Raw genomic sequence first — 23,832 nt, 5'->3', positions numbered from 1 at the left:
TTTGTGCTCTCGGGGCTTAAACCACAGCCTCGTGAGAAACGGCGGTAAACAGAAGCGAGAAACGATGACAACCGCACACGCCTGACCCTCCGCTCGTCTGTCATTGAGAACGTAAAGGTCCAACTCGTAGCTTTAAGCCATGTTACAATGTCGTTACCTCCTCCAAAACACAGCTGGAGTTGTGTTTCGTTTCATTCGCACGTGTCTTTCTACATCCCCAAAGCTCAAAAACGCTCCGTTCCACCTCGTGATGTCATGAAGTGGTAGTTAAACGCAACCTTTTACCTTTAGTTTAGCGGAAATGGCCAGTTCCAGGTCTGAAAACAACCAAAATGAAAAGGCGAATGGAGCTTAAATACATAGTAGAGCACTTCCTGTATTACCACATGATGACATCACAAGGTGGAACAGAGCGTTTTTTGTTTGAGAGAAAGAACTTGGCGTAAATATGCAGCGTTAAACGTGTGTGAATGAAACAAAAACACAACTCCGGGTCTGTTTGTGACGAGGAAACGACATTAGAACTGATCAGAAAACAGCGTGATATGGAGCTTTTAAATTCTTTCTATGACAATTACAAAAAATATCTTAAAGGGGCAGACAAAACGCACAATTATTTCACAAGGCAGATGTATTTTGTCTCCAACTATAACTGGATTAATACTCCGGATTAATACTCCGTTCTCAAATGTAGCTTTCCATTAATGAGCTTGGTTATGACAGCGCCCCCTTGTGTGTGTTTTTTTCTTAACATGTGTATATCTGCATTTATGTGTATCTATACGTGTAGATCCATGTATTTGTATGTATATGGGTGTGTATATATGTACCGTAAATATCGGACTATAGAGCGCACCTGAATATAAGCGGCACCAGCTGAATTTGAAAAGAAAATCAATTTTGTCCATATATAAGTCGCAGGTTTTTGTGTTGTAACATGTGATATTTACACAGAAAGATGAAAGATTTTTAGTTTTAATTTAGGAAACGCTTTTTTTCTTTGTTTTTTTTGTTTAAACTGTGTCTGAAAAGCATCACTTCATAATCTTTCCCCATGTCTCACGTTTGCATTTACTGTTAGAGCTCCCCCCAGTGGCCGTAAAAGGCAGTAAAAATCTATAAATTAGCCGCGCTGTTGTATAAGCCGCAGGATTCAAAGTGTGGGGAATAAAGTAGAGGCTTATAGTCCGAAATTTACGGTATATCTGTGTGTGTGCGTGTGTATACAGTATATTCATTTCTATATTAATATATGTATGTATTTATTTATTTTTTATTGTGAAAATGATGAAAATAGACAAAAAGAAATGAAAAAAAGATGCATTTTACGTCAGTGACCAGCTTGTTTTCTGTTTGAGAGAAAGAACTCAGCCTAAACATGTAGGATTTGTGCGTTAAACATGTGTGAATGAAACAAAAAAACACAACTCCAGGTCCGTTTGTGACGAGGAAACGACATTATAACATAGTGTAGATGAGAGAATAGTGTAAAATGTGTCTTTAAACGTGAGCGTGAGCCGATCCCACAGAGAGTTCGAGATGATCTGCTAATGTCCAGCTCCATAAACACGTCCAGCAAACTCAGAACATCGATTCAATTATTCAGAACTTCATCCCTCGTCTTGGTTCTGCTGTTCAGTCTTGAGGAAACAAACTGTGGGACCAGTTCGCCTGATGGTCCTCTACATTTCTTCCCCAGATGGATTATAAAATGAACAAATATAGCCAAATTTCAGATGACACCGCAAATTATAGGTCAGTGATATTTAATACAGATAATAATATCGTTAAAGCAGATCTTTTCAGAGTTTTTAATAGTCGTTTCCTCCTCATTTACCCTCTCGAAGTTGTTTGTGAAGTCATTTGATTCGCGCACGTTCGAACAATCTTTAATCGCTTATTTTCAAGACGCCACTTTGCAGATCGACCCCCCCGTTCTCACCCGCCGCTCCGTACGCACTTTGTTCTCCGGTTTATTTTCTTAATCGATGACACGCGCAGGATTCGTCAGCGTTGCGTCGTCAGTTTGGTACGAATGAAAATAAAATCTGCGGCTCTTGTGCGACGTGCAGCTCTTCATACGACGAGCCGACTCTTTGTTGTGGCGACGTTTCTAGACTTGTTTCTTTTATTAAGTCGTTTTAGATGAACTTTGCAAATTAAAATGTTCAAATTATGGCCTAATAATCCACAGGAGTCACAGATTATAGCTATAAAACGGACAAACGCACAATAAGTCTGTGTTAAAAAGCTGATTTTTGTTGTAATGAAACGACCAGATTCAACATTTGTAGTAGTTTTTCTTTTGTATATTTCCTACAAATTAAAATGTGATCGGTATTAATTATATCGCCCCGTTTTAGAATCTGAAAAACACCAAAACAAAGACATAAATCTGATCTGTGTAAATCATAAACATGAAAATTTAACACTGAAAAAAGGTTAAATTCAGTTTTGTGTTTAAATTTTTTTTTACCTGGCAACTGTTTTTCTTAATTTTTGCTAAAACCACTTGAACTTGTGGAAAAAAATTAGCTTTAAATTAAAAAATATAAAGTATAAGATATGTCTTTGGGTCTAAAGCTCCCATTATGTCCTTGAGCAAGACACTTTTCCTCGCCCTGAGTGTGTGTGTGTGTGTGTGTGTGTACTCTGGTGTATAACGTGCGAGTATTTCCTTGATGTAAAACGCTTTGAGCCCCGAAGGTCGAAAAAGCGCTGTATAAAAATGCGACTATTTACCATTTAAACACAGAGCCGTTTTCACTGACAGATTTTAACCTTTTGCGGCGAAACGACCCGGACGACTGAGGTATTTTACAGACATATATAACAAAAATCAGTTCTTGTTCACAGCCTTTTCTTGCAATAAAACGGACCCTTTCTCCAGATAAAAACCAGAAAACAATAAGTATCTTTGAGCGTTTTCTTGCTAATCCAACCAATAAAGATAATGCACGTGGTACTTGTAAAAACGTGTTCGATTTAAAGTATCAGCTAACGGTTGAGTGAGTCGGGGGCGTGGCTTCGTACCTTTACAGTTGACTAAGAAGTAGCTCATGTCGTCGCTGAAGGAGACGTCCACGTAGCCACATTTGAACTCACACGACAGGCAGCAGCGGTTGAACGGAGGGATGGTGTCGGCGCTGTAACCCCAGAGCAAACACTCAACACAAACTCGTCTCTCCCGTTACGATTTAGCACAAAGCGAGAGCAGTACCTGTACAAGTGACGGGTTTTAGGGTCGTCCTCTGTGCTTAGGAAGTATCTGAAAATGTCAAAGTCAAAAGATAAAGGTTTACGTTTCATATCACAGGTTTTCGTGGTTTTCTAATCATTTGTACTTCCTGTGGTGTGGCAGTGCATGTGGTAAATATTTATTAAGGTTTTAAATCAGTTAAGTGACAGTTTGTGGGAAAAAAGAAAGTAGTGATGAGGAAGTAGCGCTGAGTTCTAGCTCTCCACACATCTGCTGTCCAGGTCCAAACAGGAAGTAAGTGCTCAGGTGCGACGTATCATTTTGGTCTAGTAAATACTGTATTTTCTGGAGCACAAGTGGCACTGGAGTATAAGTTACACTAGCCAAAAAATTCGTAATAATGAAGAAAAAAAACACATTTTCCCATATAAATCTCCTCTCCACATGGAGCAGCAGCGGCTCTACTCCGAGCTCCTCACCCTATCTCTAAGGGAGCATCCAGGCATCATGTGGAGGAAACACTTCGGCCGCTTGTATCTGTGATCTTGTTCTTTCGGTCATTACCCAGAGCTCATGACCACAGGTGAGGGCAGGAACGTAGATTGACCGGTAAATCGAGAGCTTTGCCTTTGGACTCAGCTCCTTCTTTACCACAACGGACCGATACAGCAACCGCATCACTGCAGACGCTGCACCGATCCAACTGTCAATCTCACGCTCCATCCTTCCTTCAGTCGTGAACAAGACCCCGAGATACTTGAACTCCTCCACTCCTCCACTCCTCCCTCTAAGTCTTTCTCTATAAATCGCATCTGAGTACAGGTCACACTACCGCCCAAACTATTAAAAAAGTGCAACTTATTGTCCGGAAAATACAGTATTTACTTGCCCAAAATGATCCAACTAAGTCTAGACAAAATTTTTAGCTACATAGTTTTCATTTTATTTAATTTATCTTTATATCAATGAGCGTTCTCAGATTTTCTTTTTCATGAGCGCCCTGTTAAAATCTAGAACAATAAAAAAATGTGATTATAAATGTTCATCACCAGATTATTAAAGTGCATGTCCTTGAAATATATTACATTTTTGAGACTCAATCACGAGATCTTGTAATAAAAGTTCCTGTACCAAAGTTCAACAACCAAGTGAGATGTTCAGGAAATGAGTCGTCTATGTGTCAAATGCACTTCAGAACATAAAAGTATGAAGAATAAAGGCTTGAATACGGCAGAGTTTCAGCGTCAGTGGGTCCTCTGTATTAGACTAAGACTCCAGTATCTTACATGAGGTTCCTCTGGTGATTATAGGCCAGGATCTTGGTGACGTCCCAGTCTCCAGAGGTCAGTGACTGAAGGATGTCTGTGCTGCTGTTGGGCTGCAACACAAACCACAATCTCACAGTCCACAGTCCGGTCTCCCTCTGGCCTCATACTCGAGAAAGTTTGGCTCCATAACTCACCATAGAAGTGGACATAGAAATGTGGAAAAACTTCCCTCTCCCGCCCTGAGGTATGGCTCTGGTGAAGAAGAATCTGTGTCCGTCTTGGGAAAAGAGCGGTGCTTCATTCTAGACAAAGGAGAGAGTATGAAGTGTCGCTGCTCGTACCCTCCGGGCTTCAGTTTACTCACACAGACCATCCCCTACCTGTCTGTGCAGCCAGCTCTCGCTCTCATCCTCATGTTTCTGCACAAATAAAAGTACAAATTAATGTTAAATATCCTTTCTTTCTTTTTGTCGTTGGATCTACCTTAAAGTTGACCTCATATTATGTTATTTTCTGATGTGTTTTCATGTTATTTCCTCATTAAAAACATCCCGTTGCGTTTTGTTTCATTCACACAAACCCTGCAGATTTAGGCTGAGTTCTCGCTGAAAACGCTCTGTTCCACCTTGTGATGTCATGAGGTAATACAGGAAGTGCTCTGCTGTGTTGCGTTTTTAAACTCCACACACCTTCACTAGAATTATTTTGATAATTTCAGCCCTGGAATTGCCGATCTCTACTGAACTAAAGCTAAAAAGTGGCTGTTAACTTTTGTGATCACATTTTTATTCAATTATTAATCTGAACTGCAGCTGTACAGGTTGAAATCTGATTACATTTTTCCCCTTTTTTTTTTTTTTTACCCCATCATGGGAATATAGACAAGAATTAGTTAATAATAATAAAATAAATAAATAATAATAATAAATACACATTAAAGACAAAATAAATACAAAATAAACATATGGAAATAATACAAAAAATATAGTAATAATAATAATAATAATAATAATAATAATAATAGTAAATAATATAAATATAAAAAGTAAAATAATGAAAATAATCCCATCCAGGTTTGAATTATTTCCATACAGTAATTGCAGATTTCCTCCATCCAAATTCATCAGCAGAAATGGCATTATACATAAACATTTTGAACTATATATTAAAAGGAACTGTCCGTACATAAATTGTGTATTTTTCATGAATGTACAGTTTGACAGAAGCATCCACATAGTGCAAAAAAAAAAAAAAGTTTTCGTTTTGCACATGTTAGACATATACATCCTGAGTTCTTCTCTCAAACAGAAAACACTTTGTTCCACCTTGTGATGTCATCATGTGGTGATACAGGAAGTGCTCTACTGTGTTGTGATTTTAAACTCCACACACCTTCACTTGAATTATTTGGATAATTTCAGCCCTAGAACTACCAATCTCCACTGAACTAAAGCTAAAATGTCGCCGTTAACTTGAAAACTACCACATCATGACATCACAAAGTGGAACAGAGCGTTGAGCTTTGGCGACATAGACAGACTAATAAACCAGAATTACTTAAACATGTGTGAATGACGTGTTTTTAAAGGAGCCAACAGCATTATAACACGATTTAAAACTCACGAGACTCCATTATGTGCGATACGGGACCGTTAAATGTCACCCCGGATTTAAAGACGAGCGTGTTTAAATACTTCATTACACACGCTGACTGATGTTTGGTGGCGCAATATTCGGTAATTATATTAAACGTTCATTGTGTCTGTGGAATTAACATAATAATTGAATTGTGGAGTCGAAGCTTTCAGAGTTTCCACCGTGATATGTGTCGTTTTGTTCATATAAGGCGCATGTCGTGGGCTCATATAGAGACGAGAGTGAAGGGATAAAGCGTCGTACAGCTTTATCCCTCCATCCCTCCATCCCTCCATCTTTAGTACCTTGACGCAGACGCCGGTGGTGGCCTCACAAAGAGTTAAAATGGAGTTGTTCTGGCCTCTGTTTAACCAGTTGACGGCGAGTTTGGTGCTGGTTGCCCACTTGACGGAGGTGATGTAGTACTCCCGGCTTCATAGGGAACAAACAGAAGACGTGACTAACCCTAAACTCCCCGCAAATGCACACACAACCTCCGCGCCGGGACGTGTCACTCACCCGATTCGAGGGTCATCCGGTTTCTTCATGAGGACCGTGTGCAGGGGTCCGTTAAGACTCACCACTGACAGCTGCACGACGGGATTCTCCTCTCCGGCCTGAGCGAAACAGCAGAAGCCACGGAGGTTATCGCGGGGAATATTTATCTTATTCCGTCAAAACGTAGGGAGATTTGTTACCTTCGGATAATGATACTCCCAGCTGCTCGGGTAAGGCGTCCCGGTGAAAAAGGGGACCTCCATTTTGGGCACCTGCGTGTCGTTGATGGTCATGTAGGCCAGGCGTAGTCCGTCAGGAGACCACCAGTGAGCTACGTGAGTCTGCAGGATCTCTTCTGCAAAACAGCACAGCGGATAAGTTAGCTTTTTTTAAAATTTATTTGTCTTTATTTGTCAGGGATCATGTACAAATTCATTAATCTTACAAAAGAAAAGATGATTTGTACCAGATTTAGCTACTGCTGCTTTCCATGTGCAGGTTAAAATACACATTTCAATACAATTATATTATAAGACGAACAGTTTATCATTGACATTAGCAGGAAAATACAATAAATGTCCCTATGTCCAATACAGAATGTTTCCTAGAGTCCAAACTTATCTAAAAAATCAATTATGTGCAGGTTTTTACAGTGAAAGAACAAAACAGAATAAATGAACTAGACTGATACGGTCACGTTTGATTGTCTACAATGTACTTTTTCAAATTTCTAGTAAAATTATTCAAATCTACAAACAATTTCAGACTGTGTGGAGATGATTCCTCGTGTCTGATGGTTTGAAAAGAAAAAAGGACTGAGCAAAAGCCGAGGATCCGTTTGGAACTGTGCGGTTTCGCTTCACACAGACCAAGTGGATCGAGGAGTTTGTTCGGAACAAAGTTTAATAAATGTTTTCAATGTAGGTGGAGCTACGTTATTAATAATTTTGAATAAAAATTGAAGCTGCAGTTGATATTTAGTGCATTTATTGGGAGAGTATTGGTGTTCTTTAACAGCAAGACAAGTTTATTATATATAAACTATATCACATTTCGTATATTCGGCATTTTCCCGGCACGTCCCACCGGGAGGAGGCCCTGAGGACGACCGAGGACACGCTGGTGGATGGACTGTGTCTCTCTCTGGCCTGGGAACACCTTGGGGTCCCATCGGAGGAGCTCGAGGACGTGTCTGGGGTGAGGGAAGTCTTGGAGTCCCCGGATAAGAGGAAGAAAATAGACGTATACAAAGAAATTCAAAATGCTTCACAGAGCTCTTGGGACAACAGATGGAAATGAGCCTTTAGCTTTAATCTGATGTGTTTACGTTCATGTTGTATCATTTCTGTTCATTAACACGCACTGTCCCGAATGAATAAATACATAAATACAGAATAAAAAAGTCAGAAACAGCCCCTGCAGAGCTCTCGGGCATCGCAGCGTTATCCTCATTCCAGTTCACTTTCATTTTCTTGATTTTCAGACACGACCAGAACTGTACTCACTGCACCGCTCTACACTTTGAGGCACTGTGCAATGATTCATTTTTCGCCGCAATAAATCATATCAGCTTTAGTTACACTGGGGACGATGGCACGCTTTGTCCAGCAGGGGGCAGAAGAGCTTTACCCAAAAACGCCGACACAAACCACCTTCCTGTAACTACTGTAGGTGTGAGGCCAGACAATGGGCTTTTGAAATAGTCACAACCTTGGAGAGGAATTCTATTAGTTTTTGTGTTGTTATTATTTTTAATGGCATTGGAATCAACAATAGAAAGTAATTATTTCTGTTGTGAAAAATACGAATGCACAGGTTCAAGCTCGGTGCAACAAATATGCGGCGATGAAGAAGTCCGTTGAGCGCTCAGGGACGGATGTGATGGGAAATTTATACTAAGAATGACAAGATTGTTAAGAGTTCAACGAGATTTTCAAGGTCGGTTTGCAGAAAGACTTATCCGTTACTGAGTTGTATTTATGTAATTACAAACTTTCAATTGACCTACGGAAGGAGATGGAAGACGGGAATTCTAGGGTGAAAGTTTGGGTTGAAAGGATGGTTCCAATTTCTGCAGCAGCGCGGCCTAGAGGCTCAGGACAGATTGCGAACGCGAAATGAATAGTTTCAAAACTAGTGGGCTTTCCTGAAATAGGATTTTGTTTTTTTTTTTTCCCCCACGCACTTTTGTAATATTAGACACAGACGGGAAAATAATGGAGTCCCACTGGAGGAGCTGGGGGTGAGGGGAGTCTGGGAATCCGGGTTTAAACTGCTGCCCCCGTGACCTAAAAGTGGAAGAAAATGGACGGATAGATGGGGAAAAGTGATGGATAACTGGATAAAAACCCTTGTGTACGCTGACTTCTGCACTGTACTGTCATTTTTAATAGAAATTGACGCTAAACACACCAAGATTTCCAAGAATTACATTAAATATTTAGCTGCTTCGCTCCCAAATCCGGTAAATCCAATGACAAACCGCCTCAATTTGACCTTTTTATTTATTTTTTTTTACCAAAGTTACTCAGCTACTCTCTCTATAATTCCATATTTGTACAGTTTGTTACAGTAATAAATCCACGAACATACAACGAACAGCAGCAGGACTAATCTTTGTGTAAAACGGATTACGTCTTTCATGTCTCGCTCTCTGTTTTCCACAAAGAAATAATCCCATTAATGAAAAACCAATTAGCGAGCGGCTCAGAAGCGAGTCTTAATAGCCACCATTTAGCATTTACATGACGGGCCTTACACGACGGCGTGCTTTTTCTGCTATTTTTTTGTCATTTTGTTGAGATAAACTGATAGATGTTCGGTGTAACTATCAACGCTGAAGAAGTTCTTGGAAGACTGAAGACGCGCTCTGTGAACTCATTAGTTAAGTAAAGGAGAATCTCAAGGCTGTTTATGGTAATCGGACCAAGCGAATGATCAAAATATAATTAAAGACACAACTAAACTGTGCAAACGTGCGGCGATACTGACGTTTAGAGTCACGATTAACGATTATATCACCATAATTATTCAATTTACTGAAAAAAATGTTACATATATGAATGAAATTATATCCGTAATCATGATATAAACTATAATTTTAACATTATGAATAGGTTCCATGTTTAAACACCTGTTATCGCACTGTACGTTTGTTATAAGTGACGTTAATTTCTTTTTTGGATGTGTTTTTACTATTTGACAATGCGCTAGATATTCTGTGTTCTTAATAAAGATCGAATTGCATAGCGAAGTAGGTTTTTCTGCACATTCTGGTGACATAATGGCGGTTATTTTTGTTGTCGATTATCACGAAAATACATCAAATGTCCCACGAACATTTGACCCTTTTTATTGCGACTGTCAAGATCCCAGTCTGTCCCTGTGTTTCTGTGTCGTCTTTCCCTTCGGTGTCTGAGCCTGGAGCTGGGCGGAGACTCTGGCACCACCCACTACACGCCTGTAGCCCATGAGCGATCAAACCTCCACCTCGTGAGCACAAACGGGACTGAGGATCCTGCAAACGCCGCCAGATCGTCCGCATATCCTCCGTGGTACAGTTTCGCTTGGCTCAGTCTAGTTTTCGTGCGTACGATCTCAGTACTCAGCTGTTTTTTTCTCGTTTTTCGCCAGATCCCGCTCCGCTTCTTGGATCTACCCTGCACCTCAGCCTCCGACCCAGCTCTCCACGACCGGTACGAACGCCTCAGCCTCTGACCCAGCTTCTTACGCTCCCTACTCCCTGCGCCGTCAACCAACATTCACATTTCCCTGTTTGTATTGTAATAAACTGTCAAACTTTTACCCTAAAGTCTGTATCTTTGATCCCCCAAATGTTACGACAACGATAAACGATATTAATGTTTATTGTCCCGTCCCTAATACAGACAAGTAAACAGTAGTAAACAGCGTCTTCAGATGTAAAACGGGACATTAAGACATAAACGGTCCTCTACTTTCTGCTGTTGTGCAAAAAATACTTCATATCCTAATAAAAACGTAGCGCAATGAGGTTCATCTGGTGAACAACAGCGCCATCTGCAGTCCGACTTCTTCAGGACAGTATCCCAGGTGTGCGATAGTAAAAAGGCCCCCTCGACCCGGTTTGGATGCCGCTAGATCGTCCTGGGTCCACCGGTAAAAAGACAGCGCCGGAACTTGTTTAAATCAGCTGAACGGACGCGTCATAGTGAGATCACGTGACCACTGTGAGGCGCTAGTGAGCAGTCCAAACTGTATGAAAACAAACTAAACCTTGGTCTGACAAAATAATCTTTTGAAATGTATAATAAAGCCCTAAAAAGCACGTTAAATTGCCGTGTCTGTCCCATGTCGGAATTTGTCAAAACATTTCTAAATATTAGTTACACAATAAAACGAGTTCAAATGTCGTTTATAATGTTGTTTCCTCATCTCAAACAGACCTGGAGTTGTGTTTTTTTTGTTTCATTCACACAAGTTTAACACACAAAACCTACATATTTCGTCTGAGTTCTTCTCTCAAACTGAAAACACACTGTTCCACCTTGTGATGTCATCATGTGGTGACAGGAAGTGCTCCACTGTGTTTTTAAACTCCACACACCTTCATTTCGAGAATAATTTCAGCCCTAGAATTGCTAATCTGTACCGAACTAAAGGTAAAAGGGAGCTGTTAACTCGCACTTGATGACATCACAAGGTGGAACAGAGCATTTTGAGCTTTGGAGATGTGGACAGACGAATAATAAAGAGTTATTCGAACTCAGCAAAAAAAAAAAAAAACTAACTGTGGGAAAAAGAGAAACCTCGAGGAGATTATTATTATCAAAGCAATTAATTTGTCAATCACAATTTGAGTAGTGCCCCAAAAACACAGTTAACTTATTATATAATGGATCTAGCGCAGTTTCCTGGATCAGTATTGGTGCTTTCCTAAATACTATGATGTTAAGTTATAAAATGCAGGACTATATACAAACAGGACGACATCAGAAGACATAACCCAGAGCCATAAACGTCTCACGGCCTTTTGGACATGAATGTATCAGGCAGTAACTCATTTAAAAACGTCATATCCCTTAAGTCAATGAGTCAATTCTGCGTAAAAATCTAAAACAATCGATGTATTTCCACGTACGATCGTATATATTCTGTGTCGCCAGCTGATTCCGAGCACATTACCACACACTTTGAACGGTGCTTGATGTAAAATTCTTCATTAGTCCATTGTAAACTGCTGTTCTGTTGTAGCGGAGCACATCAACCTGAACTAATGGACTCGAGAATTGGATGGTTCCCAGGACGTCGTCAGAAATGAGCTGAACAAGCGGCATCTTACAAAACAATGTCTGTTTAGCAATTATACAAAGATTTGGTCTTTTGGAAATCGCGTCGCCAGGAGCGTACAGAATACAAACTGAACTGCACAGTCACTACAAATCTCACGGTTTCTATAGTAAGTACAACGTCGTCTCGGTCTTTAACATGGTTTAAGACTGAGGATGAAACCCAACTCCTCTCCCTGGCATTTAATACTCACTAGACAGGATATGTTTGTGTTTTCTTGTACTTTTCCCGTGCATTGTGTTATTTTTTTTTTGTATTTTTCCTTTTTTTTTTTATGTATTTACTTAATAGTGACATAGTGACCATACATATACAATAGTGATAGCGGTTTGTAAATGCAACAGCTACTTACAGTTGTATGTGACAAGTCTGTGTTGTGTGTGTGTGTGTGTCGTGTGTGTATATATATGTGTGTGTGTGACATTTCTGTGATTTTGGAGGGGGTAAGGTGGAGACGGCAGAGGAGAGAGCTAGTACAAGTCATTTATAAGTGAGAAAAGAAGGTATAGAGAATATAAATGGGAAGGAGAAAGGAGAAAAAAATAAAAAAAAATAAAATAAAAATAAAATAAATAACAAAAATTAAATTAATAATAATAATAATAATAACAATAACAATAATAATAATAATAATAATAATAAGGTTTTTTTTTTACTTTTATATAAAGCACTTTGTTCAGCTGAAGTCGTTCTTAAATTAACTGACTTGAATTGTAATTTTCGTAACATGGAGTAGGCTGATTAAAGCGTTTATTTTTACATATGAATCTGTTGGATGTGAAATGATACCAAGACGTAACATGGTTTGGAGACGCAACGGCTATTTACAACTATTAGGCTATTAGGGGGTAAGGTGGAGCTAGTACAAGTCATCTGTAAGTAAGAAAGGAAGGTATAGAGAATATAGATGGGAAGAAAAAGGAGAAAAAGAGAAAAAATAAATAAATAAAACAATAAAAAATATATATAAATAAAAATCTATAATAACAATAAATAATAACAATAAATAAATAAATAATAATAATAATAACAATAATAATAATAACAATAATAATAATAGTAATGATAATAATAATAATAATAATAATTTTATATAAAGCACTTTGTTCAGCTGAAGTCTTAAATGTGCTATAGAAATAAACAGAATTGAATTGGAATTTTAGTAACGTAGTAAGAAAGGAAGGTATAGAGAATATGAATAGGAAGAAAAAGAAAATGAGAAAAAAATTATCTTTTTAAAAACTTTTATATACAGTACTTTGTTCAGATGAAGTCGTTTTTAAATGTGCTCTAGAAATAAACTTGAACTGAACTGAACTGTAATTTTAGTAACATGGGGTGGGCTAACTAAAGCTTTTACTTTTACATATGAATCTGTTGGATGTGAAATGATACGATCACGTACAACTAAAACTGGTTTCAACAGAAGCATCATGAAAAAGATGAGACATGAGACAGTGAGTTATTGTAGATGCTCAGAAGTCGATGTTTTGATCCAGTGTTATTCGTATTTCATCACAGAACCTTCACACTGAATATGATTCCCGGATGGCAGTCAAAACGTCTAAATTTTTAAGAAAATTGCCAGTGGTGGAAGAAATACTGGATTTTGTTACAGTATAGATACCAACGCAAAAAAAAAAAAAAAGGAAAAGTATCACATGAAAAAATCTACATAAGTAAAAGCACCTGTTTAAAAATGTACTTCAAGAGCAAAAAGTAAAAGTATTTAAGGCAGATTTTGAGATGTAATAAAGCTTAAAATGTAGTGATTTTGCTAAAGATTTGTGCTGAATTTTGCTCAGTAGAAATAATTTAATTGATTGATTTTTTTGCTGTTTTTATTAGTATATTTTAGTTTGTTTTAAAAATAAAACCTCAGACTTTTCAGCAAGTCTGAAAAAATATTTTTACTTTTCAGTTCAGCTCAAAAATATAGCAGCGTAGAAAGTACAGACACTGCTCTCAAATGAAGTAGTAGTAGTGAAGTAAAAGTACAAAATATCCACTTTAAAATGCAGTTACGTAAAGTACAGATCCCTAAAATAGTACTACGTTTACTTCAGTACACTCCACCACTGCAAACATAATTTTTCTACACATTATTTAAAAAAAATAATAAAAAATCGCACATAAACTAGCAATTTGGCTAAAAAAACAAACAGAACAACATATTATCCAAAGTGAGACGCATATTCCAACTTCAAAATCATAAAAGTACTTGGTGTTACCTTCATAGAGCCAGTCTGCCAGTCCATTGAACACCTCCCTCTCTTTCCCGGTGGAGACCAGGCGGATGGGCGACTTGTCCAATCTCGCTCTGTAGTAGATGTTGTTTTCAAATATGAAGATCTGAAGAGAGACAACGCAGGAAAAAAAGAGATATCACCGACTCTGTGATGTGACACGTGTAGGAACGGGACTTATACCAGGTTTGCTCTTAGAACTTTTTCACCCTTCTATTCATTTTGCATCAGCCCACCGCGGAGCTCCATCTCAACATGACTTTATCTTTATCCAGATACAGACCCAGACTCCCACCGAACGGCACTTAAAAGCTAATAAAGTCTCTGTCAACACTTGCCTTGAGCATTACATTAGCACATTTTTGCCTCATTACAGTCGGAGTTGGCTTCCTCACCAAAGTCGGGATTCTTTTTGATGTTGATCAAAATGCTGAAGTTGCAAAGGCCCAGCGTGAATACAGATCTTTAAAGATGCTATTTTCTTTCCTCTTTGCCTATTGAGATGTTCTGGCAGGAGTGATGTCTGAGCACGGCTTTCAGTTTGATTGTGATGGGATTTAACTACAGTGTTGCCAAGTCAGACAGAAAATAGCTTGATAATTATATAGATTTTGAGGGGTTTTTTTTATTTAAAGTTGCGCTAGGTAGCTTTTCTCGTCGCCATGGAGATGTTTTTGCTTTGCCTGGCCTTAACTCTATGGCTTTACACCTTTTCTTGCATTTATTTAATTATTATATTATTCAATTTCAATTAAAATCAATCAAATATTTTTATTGCTAACAAAATACATGTATTTTATCTGTGACTGGGGTCGCCTCTCCACAGATCTGAGCTGTTAATTGGCCCGATAGTGGCACCTGTGGTTCTGCATGGAAGTAAAGCAAAGAACACCAAACATGACAATACCAAAGCAACACAATTTTTAAAGAAAATAATCAAAACAAACAAATGAAAAGCTGTTTTTATGTTATGATTTAGATAAATGTGCTGTGATAAAGAAGCAAATACAGTTACACAGAGATGAGGCGACAGCAGCTGTCGTTGTGTCCTAAGGCAAGACACTTCACCCACCTTGCCTAGTGTAAAAATAGTGTGTTTGTGGGTTGGTTTATGTAAATGGATGTAGCTAACCTGCTAGCCGCCGCGTTCCAAATAAGGCGTGATCATGTGCGCGTTTCTAGCTCCATCGACTCTGGCTCCAATTCACTTTCTATTGAAAAACTGCCGCCTCTCTCTTTGTAACTGCTGCTGTCAGACTTCTTAAAAAATGTTCATGATCCTGGTATTTTTATTTCACTATTGTGTCCGTAAATTAAGCTATGAATGTTAATAATAGACAAAAATAGTGCACTGTAAATTGCTTTGGGTGTCTTGGAAGGCACTATATACATCCAATAATTATTTGATTTTATTTTTATTTATTTATTTATGTATTTATTATATTTTTGTATTTATTATTTTTAATTTATTATTTATTTTATTTTTATTTATTATTAATTTATTATAATTTTGTATTTATTATTTTTAATTTATTGTGTATTTATGGATTTATTTATTATTATATTTTTGTATTTATTATTTTTTAATATATTATTGATTTAGTTTTTATTTAGTTATTATAATTTTGTATTTATTATTTTTAATTTATGTAATTACTTTTATTTTTATAGAAGACTTACATTTGATTTCATTGGGTGCTTGCCCAGTTCTGGCCGCTGAAAATACCGACAGAAGAAGCCGCACAAACATTTGAAGTGTAGTGCGGTGTCTGGGATGTGTGGAAAATAGTTTAAAAGATAGTGAGCCTGCAAAATAATCCACAACATTCTTGTTATGACCTATAGCCATAGCAAGAAAATCAAATGTTTATAGTGTACAATCAGCAGCTCAGGAAAACAGATCAATTCTATGGTTGTAAGGAGCAAGAAGTGATGGAAGGTTTAGTAAAAAAAACACTACAAACACAAACCGCTTGAAAAACAAAACTCTACACGTTTGAGTTTCGCTTCTACCTAAAGCTTCAGAAAAACTGTTCAAGAGATGCAATTTAGTACCACTTTGTAGAGTTTGTCTTGTGCGTTAAGATATCCAAAATGACCTTAGAAGGCATTTGTGTTTTCATCAAAGAATTAAAAGACTAAAAATGGCTATGGGAGAAAGAGACGTCATTTTGAAAGACTGGGTACATGAAAGCTGCGGCTTCAAAGATACCCACAGAGATCACAGAGGCGCTGGAATGACTTGTGTTTTCATTCAAAACGCCCGATTCTTTCACATGATCACCGCTATAATTTATTTTTATTTTACTCAGTCGTAGTGATGTGGATTTGTGGACTCAGGCAGATGTGTTTTTGCTCGTTTACCAATGAACTGTTATGAGAATTACTATACTATGCGTACAATTTCTACGTAAAAGTGGGGAGATTTTGGGTGTGGTGACAGTTCGTCCTCTGAATCGAAGGCGGTCATTTTGAATCCCGCTTTCGACTTACAACATACAGGTAAAGTCTCAGTCTTGATCCTGTTAGATCTGAGTTCTGCCTTTAAAACTGTCGATCATGGAAACTAGAGGACTGGGTGGGCATCTCTGTTACGGCACTAAACTGGTTCAAGGTCTATCTAGAAAACAGTAAGTTCTTTGTTGAAATTGGAAAATGTGTCTCAGATAAAATGTCCCTGACCTGTGGGGTGCCCCAGGGGTCAATCCTAGGACCCCTATTGTTCAGTTTCTAGATGCTGCCGTTAGACCAGTTAACACACAGCAATAATGTGTCCTACCACAACTATGCAGATGACACTCAGATCTATGTCTCACTGCAGCAGGTGAATATGGACCAGTGGATTCACTCACTGCATCAACAGATCAGTGTGTGGAGGAAAAACAACAAGAAACATAGAGAAAGTGTCAGCAGTCACCTCCAGTCTCTCTCTAAAACCTTCAAATCGGGCTAGAAATTTAGAGGTAATAATGGACTCAGACTTGAACTTTAACAACCACATCAAATCAATAACATTTGCAGATTTTTACCACCTAAAAATATGTCAAAAATCAAAGTTATACTGTCAAAACCAGACTTATAGAGACTTATAATGTGTTTGTTTCCAGTAGATTAGATGACTGTAACGTCCTGCTCACTGGACTCTCCAAACGAGCCTTAAGACAGAACAGAACATCCAGAACACTGCTGCTCAGGTCAGGACTAGAACCAGGAAGTACTTCACACATGTGTCCTGTGGCTCAGGTCTCTGCACTGGCTCCTGTCGCTCATACATGACCATATTTTAGTTGTAATACAATGAGATTTCTGCATCATTCTGCTTTTTATTTGCTGCAGCTCTTAACACTTACAGATACTGCATATTTAAAAATGGTTTACTGGGATTAACTTGCATTATTTGTATTGTATCCGTGGGTAAAACAATTTCAATATTATCATTTTTTGCAATACATCTCTGTAGCAATATGTTGTTCTTCAAAATGTGTTATCACGACAGGCCTAATCCCAATAAACGCAGAGCAGCGGCATTAAAACGTGGCTTAAAAACTCTCAGCAGATCAAACAGCAAACTGGGATAAACTGATGGAAAATAATTACATACAAAACCCAAAAATCATCAACATTGTTTCTTAGGAGCCAATCAAAACAGGAAGAACCGCGAGCGCTCCACTGCCATATGCAAATGAGACATCTTTATCCCACTCACTGTCTCTACGCGCACTTCAAATGTTTTTCAATATAATCTAAGCAAATAGCAACAATTAGTAAGAAGTCAGAGCTTTATGGTGAGCCGATAAGAGACGCTGATGTCTGCCGTCTTCGAAGAACACAGCAAATTGGTAGATTAAGTCAAATTGTAGAACATAATAACAGGATTACGCTGTGTTTAAATCTCTGTGTAGCTCTATAAGAAAAAGGAGAAATCTTGAGTGCAGATATAAATCAGACTATTTCTAGAACAACCGGTGAATGCATTTTTGCTGCTGGGCTTAACATAGGCAATTTGATTTAGTTGTTCCTCATTTTATTGGCGTTCAAACTACCCAGCCAATGCGTAAAAACCAACACAAATATCGGCAACCTCGGTGAGAGAGGCTGATGGTGCAGAAAGATAGCCATTTCTCTGCCTTTCAGCCCGGGGCGGATGTAGAGTATATTGCCACTGCAGTCCTTGAAGTGTGACTGTATAATGTTTAAGAAGATGGTCAAGTTTGCAGAGTTTCATACAAATCTGAATAACTTGATTAACTAAATACATTTTTGTGAGACTACGGTTGAAAAGTTGAAACTGCCTCAAACTGAAAATGGACTTCCGGTTCCTGCTTCAATAATAAATATAGTGACAGAAATAGATGTGATAAATAGATTTCTCAGCTCTACAGAACACCGCTGACAGCTGTGATGGCGCTGGCATTTGACCACAATAGGAGAATGTCATGGCCACACACTGGTGAGTGGCATGTGTCCCACCCCACACTGGCCAGAACACAGCGTGTGCCACGAGATGCCATCTGCCTCTGAGACTCCCTCGATCTCCTTTTTTTCCCCCCAAAGTTCACACAGTCACATTATTTGGCTGCTGGTGTCATGGAGGTCAGAGTAAAGACAGCTACTTATCGGGTCATAACAGTTCAGTTGTTGTAAACCTTTTATCGCTACAACATTTCTGTTCTGTGCCGTGACAAACCATAAATCAGCCGGAGCCTCCCCGCGATGCCAGGCTGGCTCGGACACTTGGCGCGAGTTCCCGTTCTGGTGAGTGTAATCTCACAGAACAAGCGTCTTACCAGCTGCTGGTCCAGCGGCCCCCATGCAGCATACTGCAGGACCGCATCGTGCACCTCCGACGGATTCAGGGGCCAAGTTTCCCTGTGGAGGCAAAACACCACAAGCTGTCACAATATTTCTAGACACTATGGCAGAGCAGCAAACAAATGCACTCAAGCAATAAAAGTCATGTTTTTGGCTTGTTCCTGAACTGTAAGCTTCATCAATCATCCAAGGCCATTTTTAGCACCAGCTGACTTCTCTGCGTGCAACACCGACACAGCAGTAGGGATATAAGCAGACATAGATGGATGAAAGGCTAAAAACAGACTTAAATGCAATTCTACAAAGTGGCAGCGAAGGCAGTAAATACGCCGGAGTCACATAAGCGGCCACGTTTGGTCAAGCTAAGGACGTAATGTTCCGTCTCAAGGGGAAAGAGCAGAACACAACTTACTGCGTGTCAAGGCTGTAGACGATGTACTTCGCCAGAAAGGAGTACTGATAGATCTGCAACCAGACAGACACCAATCAGGTAAGTCAACATGAACTAAAAGTTTGAAAACGAAAGACGACAGGTGAGACATGTTCTTACAGGTTTCACGTCGAAAGCAAAAAGCACATGCCGCATATCTGGAGACACTTGGTACTTGACAGCTCTGGCTCGGTCCTGATCATGGGGGAAAAAAAACACAGTATTATTGACAGTTTCAGAGGAGCGCTAACAAGTTTTTTTTCCTTTGATTGGACTCACAAACAGCTGACTGGGCACCACGATCGTTGTCTCTTTGGTGTTGACACGAAGCTTGACAACATCCCCGTCTCTTGTGCGATACAGCACTTCATAATCTGCCACGGAAAATGAAAAGAACATTAGACAGGTTCTCATTACTCTGGTCATGTTTTTATAAAGGAACATGAAGCGTACATCACAGACTTGGATAACTAATGGATTCAAACTCTCCTTGCAGTAAATGTTGTCTCTTTGCTCACGTCTTTAAAGCAGAAATTAAAACGCAGCGCTAGATTTTAAAGTCTCTGGCTGTGTCCGGATGTCCGCACTATTCCCTACAGGGGGCACTATTTAGAGGTTACGCCATTTTTAGTGGTGTCCGAATGACCAGTCGGTGAGAAAATAGTGCGCTCAAAGTTTCGCACAATGCACCTTGAAAAGTATCGGACAATATAGGACAAAATGCATCGCAAGAGTTAGAAAAACAACAGCGCAGCGACGGGTTTTTAACTGGACACAGCAAGACTAAACGAAGCAGAGAGAAGCGCTGGTTTATTGCATGATTGATCGCTGATTATGAATGAAATAAAGTGTAAAGTGGTTCCTCGTTTATCGCCGGAATAGGTGAAATCCGTGAAGTATCAGCTTTATTTTTTACAATTATTATATATCAGACATGTCAGACTCAGACTTATAATTATATCGAGACTCATAATTATATCAAGGGCTAAATTTGGCCTTCGATATAATTATATTTGACCCGCGAGATCATATCAAATACACTACGAATCTCAGAATGCTTTGCAAAACACTCATTAGCATCTCCTACCTACCTGTCGCCTCACTCAAATTCAATAAAATTCAAACCTCTTTTGAAAAACATGCAGATGTCGTTGATATTTTTCAACAAATATTTCGTTTGGCCTGCGATTTTGTCACAGTTTTTCATTTTGGCTCTCTGTGAATTTGAGTTTGACACTTCTGTTCTATATGTTTTTTGCTGTAAAACCCCTCACCACACACTTTATACACTTTTCTCACACTGGCATTAACATTTTCTCACATTTCTCTCTTGTTTAAACTCTCTCAAAGTTCAAACCTTCGTAGGCGTCTTTGTCGGTGCAGAACGTTTCATCGACATTGTGGGTTTTGTCGGGGAGAAAACAAATTGCAAACACATAGCACTTCAAATCAACGAAACAGAACCGCGATATGGCGAGGAACAACTGTAGCTGTACAAAGTTGCTAGCGTTAGTTGCTCTATCTTAGCTTGAACTCTTTAACGGAGCGATAATTTCCACATATTAGATTAAAATAAATGAATAATCCAATCCGTTTACGTGAGATCCAGCACAGAAACTTGTACGATTATTATTAGTCCATAAATATTTGGATCTGATGGTTGTTTATAACAGAAATCAGAGTCAGATGCCATGTAGTGAGCTGCGTGTCCGAACCATTGAATTCAGTTAAGTCTGAGTATTGTGTTTCCAATTCTTCCTGATCACAAACCCCGCCTCCTTTTAGCTTTTAATGCTAGAAACGCTATTAGCAAAAGAACAAACGTGCTGTTATGAAACTGCTTGATTACATCTTCTGTTCAAACCACTATCTTTTATTGGTTTTACTCTTTTGCAAGTTTTAAGCAGGCGACGCAATAATCAACAACAAAAAATTATGAAAGTGAATACGAAATTGTATCTATCAGAAATCCACAGCCAAGTCGTTTTGCTGCCACTTGCCATTCAGAGTGTTTGAGTGTTTTCAGTTTTTTGGAGCAACTGGAGCAAAACGAAACTAAACACGATAAAACCTGGACAAGTAACCCCTGTATCTGCTGTAACTGTGTTTGTTGGATGATTTTAAAATGGTTGGGAGCATCTGAGTTTGTTATATAGTAAAAGAAAAGAGTAATTCTGTCAGACGGACAAAAGAGTGAAGAGAGTGGAGTGAGATTCAGTTCTGGACACATTACTGGTGGACAATGCCTCAAACTCAAATTATCCGGGGGCCGCCATCGCCGTTTTTAACATACATGAAGAAATACGCCAATTCTTGTGGATATACATCATTATTTGTTGACTCTTTTGTGACGGGAGTACACAGCACGAGTGACACGTGTGTTTGGCGTTTACTGATTTGGCGAAACCTTCTACACGCAACATTGTAACGCCACACTAACGTTAAGCTTTTATGTTGTCCTGCGGGCCTCAAAATATCATCTCGCGGGCCGCAATTGGCCCCCGGACCGTGAGTTTGAGCCTCCTGGTTTATACACTGCCTGTCAGTCTCTTTTGTGTGTTTTGAGACACTAGTTTACTCTTTGTTTTTTTGGGCTTAATTTGTCATTCGATTCTGTTTATAGGCCTAGGTGCGTCGTTATTGAGACACTTGTCATTTTTGTACTTTTGTAGTTTAGTTTATTAACTTCATGTATATACACTGTCTGGCCAAAAATTTAAAAAAAAGTCGCCACAACCCCCAACAAAAAACAGGTCAGACACTAATATTCAGTTGTTCCGCCTTTAGCTTTGATTACGTCACACATTCACTGTTGCATTGTTTCGATTTCGCTTCTGCAACTTCACAAGATTTATTTCCATCCAGTGTTGCGTTAAATTCTCACCAAGATGTTGCATTGATGATGGTCGAGTCTGACGCTGCACAAAGCTTCTCCAGCACATCCCAAAGATTCTCAATGGGGTTAAGGTCTGGACTCTGTGGTGGACAATCCATGTGTGAAAATGACGTCTCATGCTCCTGATCCACTGTGTCACAATCTGAGCCCGATGAATCCTGGCATTGTTGTCTTGGAATACGCCCGTGCCATCAGGGAAGAAAAAATCCATTGATGGAATAACCTGGTCATTCAGTATATTCAGGTAGTTTGAGCATGGACTGTTGCTGAACCTAGACCGGACCAACTGCTCGTACCTATTTACTTAGTTAAATCCAGGTGGCGACTTTCTTTTTGGCCAGTGTATGTGTGTAAATCAACATGTAACACAAAGCTAAGACGTACAGAACAACTTTTGAAAATGCCCGGATAATGCCTGACATGAGATATCCGTGTAATCCCTCAGTCGTCCAGGTCTGATCCGTCGCAACAAAAAAAATTCATTTCTGACAACTGGACAAAACGTTTTTTGAGTGAAGTCGTTTCGCTGCTCCTCCACGCCGCTTCTTCAGTTCAGTTTGGTTCGAGAGGGGAGTTAAAGAGGTAATTTTTGGTTGGAAAGAACGATCCATCTTTGAACTGGAATGAGGGGCTTAGACATCGTTTATCTCCTATTTATAACTCCATCCTCAGACCTAAATCAAAACAAGGAAAACAGTAGTGACAGACAGTGTGTGAGTATGTGTGAGCGCTGCCATTAGGGGCCTGAATGATTATACAGAATATGACTCAGGCACAACTCAGTCTTTGTGTAGTTCCGTAGATGCCGACAAACACAAACTGTAAACAAATAGGTGTGTTAGTTTCAGTGTAGTTAGCTCCTCCCTTCACAAAGTCGCCACCTGGATTTAGCTTAAGCAAACAGGTCAAAGCTAAAGGCGGAACAACCAAATATTAAAGTGTGTGACCTTTTTTTTTTTGACCGGGCCGTGTATATCATAACGTTTCCTCATCACAAACATTCCTGGAGTTGTGTTTCGTTTCATTCACAGACGTTTAACCCACAAACCTGCATATTTAGACTGAGTTCTTCTCTCAAACAAACTGAAAACACTCTGTTCCACCTTGTGATGTCATCATGTGGTAATACAGGAAGTGCTCCACGGTGTTTTTAAACTCCACACACCTTCACAAGAATCATTTGGATGATTTCAGCGCTGGAATTGCCAATTTGTACTGAACTAAAGGTAAAAGTAGCTGTTAACTTGAAAATTACAGCATCATGACATCACAAGGTGGACTAAAGCATTTTGAGGTTTGGAGATGCAGACAGATGAATAATAAAGTGTTACTCAAACATGTGGGAATGAAAACGCAACTCCAGGTCTGTTTTTGAGGAGGTAACAGCATTATAACATGACTTAAACCTCGTAAAAGTCAATATAAGACCTCTAAATGTTGGCTTTTCTTGACTTTTAGGCTGCACATAAAGGCCAGATAAAAATATATTTAAACACTGGATGGAAATAAATCTTGTGACG

General features: G+C 39.0%; 1 protein-coding gene across 3 annotated transcripts in view; it reads right to left on the bottom strand.

Annotated features, from left to right (window-relative positions):
* The window catches only part of LOC117385715 (dipeptidyl aminopeptidase-like protein 6), a 167,675-nt gene that overhangs the window by 9,999 nt on the left and 133,844 nt on the right, over positions 1–23,832 (bottom strand). For all 3 annotated transcript variants that reach the window (XM_055228485.1, XM_033983031.2, XM_033983032.2), the window contains exons 4-16: positions 19,696–19,790; positions 19,537–19,611; positions 19,399–19,451; positions 18,962–19,043; positions 14,160–14,280; positions 6,801–6,955; positions 6,622–6,719; positions 6,408–6,534; positions 4,848–4,886; positions 4,662–4,769; positions 4,486–4,577; positions 3,221–3,268; positions 3,034–3,146 (exon numbers count right to left, since the gene is read on the bottom strand). In XM_055228485.1, coding sequence (XP_055084460.1) covers positions 3,034–3,146; positions 3,221–3,268; positions 4,486–4,577; positions 4,662–4,769; positions 4,848–4,886; positions 6,408–6,534; positions 6,622–6,719; positions 6,801–6,955; positions 14,160–14,280; positions 18,962–19,043; positions 19,399–19,451; positions 19,537–19,611; positions 19,696–19,790 — 1,206 coding nt within the window. The remainder of the gene's footprint in view (positions 1–3,033; positions 3,147–3,220; positions 3,269–4,485; positions 4,578–4,661; positions 4,770–4,847; positions 4,887–6,407; positions 6,535–6,621; positions 6,720–6,800; positions 6,956–14,159; positions 14,281–18,961; positions 19,044–19,398; positions 19,452–19,536; positions 19,612–19,695; positions 19,791–23,832) is intronic.

This window comes from Periophthalmus magnuspinnatus, chromosome 17 (genome assembly GCF_009829125.3).
Source record: "Periophthalmus magnuspinnatus isolate fPerMag1 chromosome 17, fPerMag1.2.pri, whole genome shotgun sequence".
NCBI lineage: Eukaryota > Metazoa > Chordata > Actinopteri > Gobiiformes > Gobiidae > Periophthalmus > Periophthalmus magnuspinnatus.
The sequence above is the reverse complement of the archived record's forward strand: the minus strand, read 5'-3'. Positions and strand labels throughout refer to the sequence as shown.